Raw genomic sequence first — 12,461 nt, forward strand, 5'->3', positions numbered from 1 at the left:
ATAATATTGGTTTTATTGAACGCAGATTTACTAGGTTGTAAGTTATAAGTAGAGCGCGGATTTCTATGCAATCGCATATTTTTTTCCTTTCAACATTTTTGGATTTTTGTCAGTTATCTCCACGAATCATCATAATTTGAAGCTAATGGTGAAATTTTTTTTTGCATATTTCTGCATATTTCGAGATTATTGCATATTTTTGCATATTTTGGCAAAATTCAAAATGTGTTGTATATTGAAGTGAAAATTTAAAAAAAAATGTATAAAATAATATTTTGTCAAGTAGAAAAATTAAAAATAAATTTCATAGTCACTAAATAATAATTTATATATATATATATATTTAGTTATAAAATAAATAATCGATTACGACGTAAACTTAATAGCTCTTGCTGTGTCAGTAGGTTATCGACATACCACTTGCTTCAAATATACTCCAATAACTTCGGTTGATATCGAGCGTTCGTTTTCAGTCTTTAAAAATATGTTAACCGATAAATGACACAGCTTCACAGAAGATAAACTTGAAATGCATATGATTATTAATTTTAATAATAAATAAAATTTTAAAAATAAATTAAGTTCAGAAAATTCCTTAAATTTTTTTGTATTAAGTATTTAAATAATTAATTTTTATAAGTTGAATTATAAATTTTAAATAAATAAAAAATTCTTGTATATTTTTTGCATATTTTCATAATTTTGACTGCATATTTTTTATATATTTTCATGATTTTGACTGCATATTTTTTGCATATTTTCATGATTTTTACTGCATATTATATGGCATATTTCGATACTTTTAAGTGCATACAAATCCGCGCTCTAGTTATAAGACGGAGAGAACAAATGCGAGAATTACAATTATTTGTCAGTAAATTGCCAGCCTGACAAACAAATACTGGCCAAGTTGATATTTACTTTTCTTTTCCTCTTGTCGACCTAACACAGAAGTACACAATTAAATAGCATGTACACTATTATATCATTATTCATTGCAAACTACACGTAATAATGTCAAAATGTTATGATAGTCATCTGATGATGATTACATTACTACGACCACACCCATAATAATATAATGCACTATTATAGATTATGTATAATAGTTTATTTAAGCTAGTAACTTTACCAAAAGTGCGTGATCTTACTCGTATAAAAGTATTGCGTGAAAAAATCGATAAATTACTTACTATACAGACAATTTTCGAAATTACTTTGGAAATGTATAGTTTATACCGTATGCTTTTCTAAAAGTGTATTACAGTTAAACATAGAAAAATCGAACGAACGGTTATTAAGTTACGATTACAGTTACAAATATTTCAAATAAAATAACAGTATAAATTATAACGTTTATTATAATAATATACGCACTGTTACGACAACGTATATTTTGAAAAGAAGTGCATCAATAATAAAAATAAAAATTATATAGGACTTTAATATGTTAATTTTATATGTATAAAATTGTTTATAAATTAGTCATACAAACTAGATCGTACATTAACATACCCATATAAGAGATGAAGAAAATCATAATGTAAGTTTAAACATTGGATAACCCAAAATGGTCTTCGAATTTATTCAACCAATATATGGTCAAACAAAATATGATGACATTTGTTAAATTTGAACAAAATTTATAAACATATTTATGTGAAAATTAAATTTATTTTCTGTGAGTGGAACATTTTTGTTAATCATGTAATAATGATATAGAAAAAAAAATGATAAAACTGTATTGGTTTTAAATTTTTAAATAATAATAATTTTTTTATTATATAATTGTGTATGATTATTACGAGTATATTGATTTTTATATGATTATATTTTTATAAAGAAACTTGCTAAGAAAATTTTTTTAAGAATGATTCACCATCACAATATATTAAAACAAGAAATTCAATTTATTTTCGTTTTTTTTAAATTAAATTTTTATGTACTTATGCATTACGAAAATTAATGCTTTCTTCAATTACATTTACGTTCACGAAATATGGCGTTTGAATTAGGATCAATTTTCATTGATGTGAATATATGAGATTATTCATGGCCACTCAAATCTTTCTGAACAAACATCACCTACGTACAAAACAACCAATAATATTACCTCGGTAGGTATAAACATTTTTAAGACATTTTTAGGCAAAAACTCATTCGTTATTTCAAAAATGTTAAATAAAAAACTTAACCGAATTCATACCGTAATACGTATCGTAATCCTAACATATCTATATTTACCAATTGCACGCCTTATGGTTGTATTAGTTTACAATACTATTTTTTCTTATTATAAGTTATTTTTACTAAACATTATTTTTCAAGTGTTATTACCACATAGTCACGCATCTGGTACGTTAAGTAAAATTAAACCAAACCTTAGCTAGGGAAAACTTAAAACGTTTTACTCCCAAACAAATTCCGAAACGTGCTTACATATTAGTAGATAGATATTTAGGAAGTTTGATGGACCATAAATTATTTTCTACAGTCAACAACGTTTTAAAACAGAAAAATGCACATAAAAATTAATTTGTTTCGTATGCGTGTAAAACTTATTGTTTATGCAACAATTGGTTTCATGCATATGTGTCGCTCGGATGTTTTAAATCTTCACAATACGATTATTTTAACGACCAACAATAAAAATTAATACACAAAGATTCAAATGTTTACTTTGCGGGTTAATTTCATATGCGAAAATTATCCAGAATTCCGAAGGAATATCGTACATAACTTCCTTTGCCACACCGAAACGCTCATACGTATACGACATACCTATAAGGTAACCGAATTTCTTTTCGTGTCAGGATTACGCAATACCACCGTTTCAAGTACCGACCACAGTCGACAGTAACTGCCCAATATCTATTAACAAATTATTTTTTTCCTGCGGCTTTATAATATACATCAGTGAGCGTGATCACACACAATACTCCAGTGTGTACCTACACTATGTGTATCGTGTTGCCAAAAACTGCAGTGTTCATTACCGGTTATCTCGCACGGCTATAACTTTTCTCGAGCATGAAATATGATCGTGAAACGTATTTGAAACGACGATGGATCGCTGTAAGAGCTACCCTCTTACGGAGGGGTGGGTAATACGAGTACGGTGACGGCAGTCAAAACGGTTTCGTGACCATTTTTCGTTACACCGGTTCATTTGTCACAATACGACACGCTACATACATTACACGTTATTAATTCAATTACGTGTCATTCTCCGAGTCCGTACGTGACGTCAAGTTTGATACACCGTGGAACTTTAGCGGATTCGACGATTTCAATAACTTCAAAACTCATTTGACATTCACGGTGCTCGACATCGTCGATTAATAATTCCTCGATACGTGTGTCGCCGATCCTCGGGCCAATCGACTAGGTTAACTTCCGTTGGAAACGAAATAATAATTGTCACGTTATTATGCCCGTGTACTGCGCCGGTGTACGGACACCGCGCACATGTGTTGAACGTGTTTGTGACTAATATGATAGAGTAGCAACAAGTCAGCTGCTACTAAATGATGTTATATTATTATTATTATTATGTAAAACGCCTCGATCCACACTTGATTTTCCGATAAAAACCACGCATAATAGCAACGGGAACGACGAATGTAAATGTTTACATTTATTTACTACTAACGGGAACGTCGGAATTAAGTATTGGTCGTACAGTGCAATGTTAAATGTGTACGCGAGTGGACTCGTATCGACGTTAACTGCGGCCCGACCTGTTATGGGAATCCAATATTTATGCAGTGCGCGAGGTAAGAATATTGCCTTGTTGCCTTGCTGCTTCTGGCCACGAGAGAAAAAGGTACCTGTAAACGAAACCGATCAATACCACTGTACCTATAATAATATGGCCGACGGTGACAACTGTATAGGAAGTGGAAGTCGGTAGAACGTTTAGAACACATGCGGATTTGTCTAATAACAATAATAATGACAGCAATCAATTTTCTCATCCTTGTATATCCATTTCTATATATAGCAAATGGACTAGATTCTTGACTCTAGAATATAATTCGGATCATAACATTGAGTCGACAATGTAACAATCATTGGGTCGACAGATTACACGGCCGACAGCCGATGGGCCGAATATTCTATAGTTAATAAAAATTAAAATTCACTATAATGCACCAAATTATTATAAAAAAACAAAAAAAAAAAAAACACTTATTTTGTATAAAAAGTTTAGTATAAAATGAAGAAAAAATGTTAAGCATTCGTGATATAAAATTAAAAATAATTAAAATTTTAAAAAATTGAATACATTTATGACTTTGGGTATTTTATCGGACTATTATTTTATAAAGTGAATTATAAGCGCACATGTAAAAATATAATTTACAATTAAATATTACAAAATGTATTTTTATGTCAGCCCAATCAAAGTTGTCAACCCTTTTTGAAAATAATTGTAAATTATATCAAAAAGATAGATAATGTATCATAATTCATTAAATAAATTATTATCGTCACTAATCCGCCGTAAATTGCGAATTTGAAATACCATATAATACGAGAAATGTATAGGTAATATAAAGAAAACTATTGATACCAAACCCGATGCCGTAAAATACACGGTAATATTGTCATAACATGACGAAACACACTTGTCGATCGGAAAAATATTAAAAAACCGTATTATTATCGATACATTTTATTATATCCTTCGGGTTATTATAAGTTTCAAAGAATATTTCAGTACGGACACACTATAAGTTTAAAGCTATATACCATCCACGCCACTAAATATTATAATTGGATGTGCATTCTAGAACAAAAATAAACGTTATCTCACAATTGGTCTCACGCGAGAGGGTCAATATGTAAATATTAAAATAAAAACATATGTCACGGGCCGCGTTGTCGAGTGTAATATAAGTTATAACCTGATATTGCGCGGCTGCTGCGTTCTGGCGATGTCTTTTTATTATTGTTATTATTACTTTAATTTTTATTTTTAAGTTTCTGTTTTCTATTAGATACACGTCCTATATTCGTACTATAAGTGGATGAGATAGGGTACTCAGTCCGCCGGAGGCATTTTGTTCAAAACCTAAAATAAAAACAACAGATAGCTTTTTCTGGTTGGATTAAAATAGCTACATACATAATACCAAGTATAATAATTCATTTATAGGCGGTTTGACATTTTTCAATTGGTGGTTTAAGCATAGTTAATACCACTCACCCTAACCTACCAAAAAGTCATATTAGGTACAACAATTTACAATTTCTATTAAATTACTAATTTTATATTACCTACCACTGCTAGTTGCCAAGACCAAATACCCACCTATTAAAATGACACCCACCCCAAACTTTTTGGTAGTTCAGTAAATCACAAAATTCATAATCAAGTCGTATTATCCGTTGTGTAATAATATTTACAAAGAGTAATCATTATAACACAACGGATAGTATGACTACTGGTGATAAGTGTAGCTTCATCCTGTGGATAACGGACTGATGTACGCATTTCCTATTTTTTGCAATGGAGTACAAGAAAAGGAAATATATGACGAATCAACAGCATCGATAACCAATGACATAGTTTATTTTCAGCAGCCATAACTCAAAACTAAAGTATAATATAAAATAGTGTTTTCTAAGTATAAAAAAGTTTTTGTACTGAATTCTGAAAAAAAAAAAATTTAATTGTATTTAATCGGATAACGACACATTATAATGACAAATCAATCTAACTGTTAATAACTTAAAAATTACAACATTTCAATATGTATTTAAAACATGATATTTTGCATTGCTCATCCGTAAATTAACCAAAATTAAAAAATATTAAAATATTTAATGAATAAGTAATGATAATTAAAAAACTCCAAGTCTAATTATCATGAGTATAAACTCGGTTTTCAAATATTACATTTTTAAATACTTTTTTATTCGTTTCAATTACATACAATTTTGAAAGCTATTAATTTATATAATTGCGTCTTTCGTGTATAATAACAGTAATATTATTTCTAATTTACATTTTTAAATTGACGAATATGAACATAAGAAATTAACTATTATTTTTGTAACCTTTACCTGTATAAAATTGATATTTTTATATCTCTTTGATAAACGTTCCCAAATATTAAGTGATTATAAAGAGTATAAAAAAATTAAAAAAAGGTTATAACTTTCAACTGTTTCTTTCACAAGACCCATTTGTTAAATATATTACTCTAAACTAATAGTTTTATTTTATCAGTTAAATCTATGTTTAAAAATAAAAAATGTATTTAACTTAAAATATTTCGTGTTACCTTTTAAGTGAAACACACTGTATAACGTAATTTAATATCCTATAGTCGAAATCGCTACTATATAAAAGATATAAGTTCCAAAATAAAAGTTCCATAATCAATATAACGTTACTAAAGCTTAGGTATGCATACCGCATATTATACTATTCAGTTCAGTAAGTCCAAAAGAATTACAAAGATTTAAATACACATGGGTGGATCATATGGTATATCATGGGTGGATGCGTTATTTGTTCAAAATAAATTATATACAGAAACAGCCATATTTTACAAAACAATCAACCCATATACATTAATTAAGTATCTCAAAATAAAATTTAATACTTAAAAATATCAAGTAAAAGTGAATAATAATTAGCTATACGAAAAAAAAATGTAAGTACTTCAAACTAATTCATTTTTAACTCCTTCCAGTAGTCGCAGAAGGTTATATTTCTATTTATAGTATTATTCGTACTTTATTATTATTTATTTGGAACGGAATATTTTTCAATAGGTATAAATTATTACGCGTAAATGTATAAAATATACTTATTTTTTTATTCGTACATAGAAAGTTTCGTTATTCAAGGCAATGTACTTTGACGAGTTGTGAAACATTTAAAAATCGTACATCAAAAAACCAGTTAAATTATCGGCCGGTAATAATCTACTAAACGTACGAGTAAAATGCACCTTGATTCATGTAGTACTAGACCACTCGCTGAAATAGGTATACATTTGAATAAGAGGCTTTTTTTCCAATTCATAAAAAATATCGTACCTACACAATATGTATGTATTCAAATAATATACGGTGACCGCAGAGAAAATACAACTATATTACTACTGTTATAAAGTGTTTACCACTGAATGAATCATTTGAAATAACGTTATTAGTTCGTACACTACACCCGAACGTTATGTTTATAATTGGTATTACAGTTTTGTACGTTCGGTGTCCTCAGGGCGCGCGAGACCTGCGACGATATCGCCTCGGCATACGTAATCCTACGCAATAATCTGGTTTGCGATCGACCGACACTCACACTGGAGTTCATTATGTTAAATTGTTTCTATTGACCGGTGGGATAGGAAAAGTTTATTCCCTCAATCTCTTTCTCTCGTACATGCACATGTACTACACGCCGCGTATTAGTATACACCATCTCTTATATGCAAAAATATACGTAATGCGCACACTTTAAATTATATTACATTGATCGCAGCCGACAAAAGGTATCACGCAACTGAGTGTGTATTTTTTACACTCGTGTAACATACAGGGTATTCTACGGAGACATAGACCTATTGCCAGTGGCGTACCTGTGAGGGAGCAACAGGGGCATTTGCCCCCCCCCCCGAGAAGTTTTTTGATGCCATAATGCAAATTAATTGTTCAGCTTAAATAATGTAAATTATAAATATTTTTAATTTTCACTAATTATAATCGTGTTTGATATCAAAAGGTTTTGATATCACTTATCAATGTAATATAAAATATCAATATTCGACCGAATTGGGATTAGAAGTGATTGTCACATATAGTCACTATTTTATAATGTGATTATCATTGATATCAAGTGATCAACATGATTTTTATATATTTAGTAATAATTTATAATAAAGTTTCAGATTATATTATAATCATAAAAAATTGTGCAATTAATTTATGCCCCCCTCCAAAAAAAATGTTTCACAGGTACACCACTGCCTATTGCGATATCTCCTGAGATCATGAAAAAAACAATTTACTTTTTTATATAACTCCCGGAGATATGTATATATATACTCCCGGACACAAACGTTCGTATATTTTCAATACATTACTATGCATTAATATTAAAAATAAATGTATAAAAACATTTTTATTAGAGTTATAATAGCCATTTGATAAGATTTGGATAGTCTTTTAAACATTTTAAGTTTTATGATTTTCACGGACTTCGTGATTTTTAATATTTTTATTTAATGGTTAACCGAATGTCTATAAAAATTAAAAGGCTATTTTTAATTTTTCAAATTAATTAATTGTAATCAATAACCTGGTGAGCTGAATAAAAAAACCAAATTTCATTCTTTTTTTATCTTAGGAGATATCGCGATGAGTTGGTATTCGCAGGACACTGAATAATTGTGCAAGTGTGCAGATGTACGTGTGCGGCGGCAGTGGTTTTACGAAAAACGCGTCAATTAACACACACTCACTCATTTGTCGACATTATGCGTATACGATGTGTGCACCTCTACAATGCGATGCGTATAAATAATAGTATTTATACTTGTACACATTAGACTTATATATTATATATGTATACGTTTATTATGTACATAATATCACGTCGTGAACCAAAGCCGACGCGTACACTCGTACGTAGTGGTGACGGGCGCGGGTTTGTTGCGCACGCCTCGAGCTCGCAGGAAGCAATTTCCTGTTGAACCTATCCTCGAGACAAACGAGCGTACGGACTGGTTTTTTTTTTGTCATGTTTAGAAAGGATATACGCGCGTTACGAACAAACTCGAGCGATTATTATTATTTTGAATCGCTCGCGCGCGCACATCAAATACATATACGCATCGATTCATGTACAAATAATTAATTTACGTTTATATGTAAGGCAAACGCGGGAGTTCGCGACCCAACGTCAGTCGATGTCATGGCCTACGTCCTAGGATGATGCTTCACAACGCCGGCAACGGAATAACGAAGATCACCACAGTCTGCAGCGACGCGTAATCGATGGTGAAAACCATTTGCGCCCATCACACCTTTTTTATAACCCATTTGCGCCCGAAATATTTTTAATAAAAATGTGTTAAACCCGTGCAAGATTGCCAAATTGTATTCTGGAATACAAGCCATACTATTTATTAACCTTTTAAAGTTAAAACTATTGTACATAGTGATGAGCATAATCAAGTGAAAATAATCGAGTTACTCGTTATTGTCATATTGACTAATTTTTTTAAACCCGAAATGTTGAAAAAATTATAAAATTTTAACTATATTATTTAGACAATTATTATTAAAGTACTATAATAGTATACTATACTAATCTATTTAAGTATTTATCAAGATAAAAATAATCTATATTATAAATCATAATGGCAACGTTGTGAAATGGTCGCATATGGGCTATAAATCGGTAAGTAGTACCTTATCTTTCGGGCGCATCTGTCTACATCCCTGGGGGCGCAAATGTACTACTCTGGGACGCAATTAGGCTACTGCCGTAGTCGATACATAATACATTATCTCGAGACATATGAAAACCTTCAACGCTAGTAATCGGAAGAACCTAGATAAGGTTACCCTGTTTATATACTGATAGTGATTTGAAAACGAACGATCACCATACAATCGTATGAACATACCTGCCCTTGTCACTGCTTCACCAGGTTCTGCATTTCTCCGAAAAAAACCCTTAATACCGTCAACTCCGGTGCTCCCGCTGTGCGACAAAAATTTGTACGTTTGTAGTACATTGTATAGTTATAACACGACGGTATGCACCTGTACATTCTACGCCGGCACAGAAAACATGCACGCGCTCATAACTTGACGAAAACGAGTTTACGAGGATGTACCGCAGAGATCGACGCACACCATCCGATAGCAATATTACAATATATACCTACCTATATTTAACAATTTTTAATTTTAATTTTTTCTCATTCCGTTTGTGTTGGTTTGTTTTTTTTTCCCCCCGTGTGAAAGCAGTTCGACGAGCTGCAGTCGCGTCGACGATCCTATCACTTCCGATAGCCACGCATTATCTGCTAAAACTTCACACACACACACACACCTGTACAGACGTGCGATTTCAACGTCCGACGTCGCGTTCGCGAGCCCATACCAAGAAGTTCAGATAAGATTTCGACTCGTGACATTTAAAGACCGCGCAGCCGCGTGTAACGTGCGCGGAAGGAAGAAAGTGGTTATTAAATGTTTTTCGGATACGACGTATTAATATCAACGCGTTACATAAGTTTTAATGAAACGATGACCTTCCGATCTGTGCGAGCGCGCCCGTCTGATTTACCGTCGTCCGGTTGTCCGATTTTTTTTTTTTTTTATTAACGCGGAACACGCGGCCCATGCAACTTTTACCCCAAAGGGAAAACAATAATTATTGACAAATATAATATCTATACGTCTTGTAAATATTATGCGCGTACGGATATCAAAGCAATTCCCGCGCGCACGCTTGCCCACGTTGTACATAATGATTTTTTTTCAATCGCGTTCACGTTGTACATAATATCTGTACTTCTCAATACATTATTATTATGTGTTTTTAATCATGATACGCGCACACATGCACTCGGACGAATAACGTTATAACAATGTCTACCGCGTTTTAGACAATTCGGCGGTGAGTCGATTACGTGTGGTGCAGTTGTAGGATTGAATTGGCGCAGTGAAAAAATTAACGTAAAATAGTATTTATTGTAATTATTATTTTAACTCCCGATCGATTTATATTCGATCGAAAAAATTACCGTTAACAATATGTTTCCGATAGCATACATTGCGTTTTTACATAAATAGTAAATACGCCATAATATCTATCACATCACGAGAATAATTTGAATTTTTCTCGTGAGACCAAAAGTAATTTAAAAAAAAAAAAAATTTCTCCTTTTTTCTTTTTACCTACTAACATGCAAAGCGCTACTTGTATACAATGAACACACAAAATTCGAGACGTTTATGAGCAGCTATGACATACACGCAATGGAGGTGAGAAACGAGACAACATACGACGAGTCGACACTGCAAATTAGGTTCATACACCGACAACAGTGTTTATATGAAAATATATTAAATATTGTGACGCGGATCGTTTTTTTCTTCTAATAGTAAAATATACAATGATTATAGTTCTGCGGACACTACCGGTCGTATTTAAATATCACGTTATTAAAAGAAAACCAACCGGAGGAAGTATATTTGATTTCTATACGCGCACGTAAACGATACAAAATACGTTTTTTCACAAGCGTTGGATCGACGACGTATTAAGTGTCCGTATCGTGTTATGAATGTATACGTTCTATCGCGTCAACATGGGCCGGTTTTGATATTATAGTCGCGCACGCAAGCATCCGTTAAAGAATGGGGTAAAAAAAAACCACAAACGATTAAATACGATGAAAAAAATAAAATAAAATAAGTAATAGCATCAAAGTCCAACGGGCCGAGTCGGTCTAGTATTCCAGTAACCTATTTTTTTTCGTGTCGATTTCCGCGAGACATTCATCAGTCATACCACATCGGTCTATCATCGAGTATCGCTCAGTATTATATACGTGTACGGAACATGGTGTTATATAAAGTAATGCGAATGCGATGTACTACAGTCATCGACGAGTGCCTCAAGTGACAATCAGCGATTCTGGTTTAACCATCTGAAACCGCGTATTTACACGATTTCAAGCAAGACAATAAAATATATCAATCGATGCAATTTGCGTACGTATATAAGGTACGTTATAAGTTCGTTTTTAATGGAATAACACGTCCAACGTTAAGTTTATTGCGGTTGAGTGAATAGTGTAAAACTTTTCTTTGGAAAAACATTTCATGAATTAACTTCATTTAGATGCAAATCAAAAATATTTTGGAACCAGATGCCACACGTACGCATCTACTCAATAATATTCGTGTGATATAAACATATGATAATTTATGTATAATATACGAACTGATACGATACAGATTATGTAAAGCATACTAAGATAATAAGCCTAATAAGTGTGAGAATGCATTAAATCAAAAAATATCGGTACATAATAAGATGCAGAAAATTCACACCAAATCATTGAAAAAATAATACACATTTTTCAATATTTTGTGGAGAACATTTCAAAAACAAAAATTGATTACGAAAAATGTTATACTCATAAATAACCCATAACCATGTGGTATCTATTTATCATTTATCAGTAATGATAACCATATACGATGAATCTATATAGTTCATAAACCGTAATTTAACCAGCTTCAAGGTCTGCGCTGTACGCGCAAATAATGTTATACTCATGGTCATTTTGTTGCACGACAATTACAGAAACGTAAACATAGATAGCCGTTTAAGATAATATTATATTTTACGCACCTGAATATAGCATTCAGCTTCAAATGATTTAACTCAATCACAACTCGTCGGTGTGTAAATACCT

The 12,461-nt window shown here is 31.8% G+C and overlaps 1 protein-coding gene across 1 annotated transcript in view; it reads right to left on the reverse strand.

The window, feature by feature from the left end:
- Positions 1 to 864: 864 nt before the first annotated feature.
- LOC112680411 (V-type proton ATPase 21 kDa proteolipid subunit-like) overlaps positions 865 to 12,461 on the reverse strand; it is a 36,686-nt gene continuing 25,089 nt past the window's right edge. The window contains exon 2 of the mRNA XM_025550496.1: positions 865 to 942. Within this exon, the coding sequence (XP_025406281.1) occupies positions 865 to 942 (78 nt within the window). The remainder of the gene's footprint in view (positions 943 to 12,461) is intronic.

Source organism: Sipha flava, unplaced genomic scaffold (assembly GCF_003268045.1).
Source record: "Sipha flava isolate LNK unplaced genomic scaffold, YSA_version1 176_pilon_pilon, whole genome shotgun sequence".
NCBI lineage: Eukaryota > Metazoa > Arthropoda > Insecta > Hemiptera > Aphididae > Sipha > Sipha flava.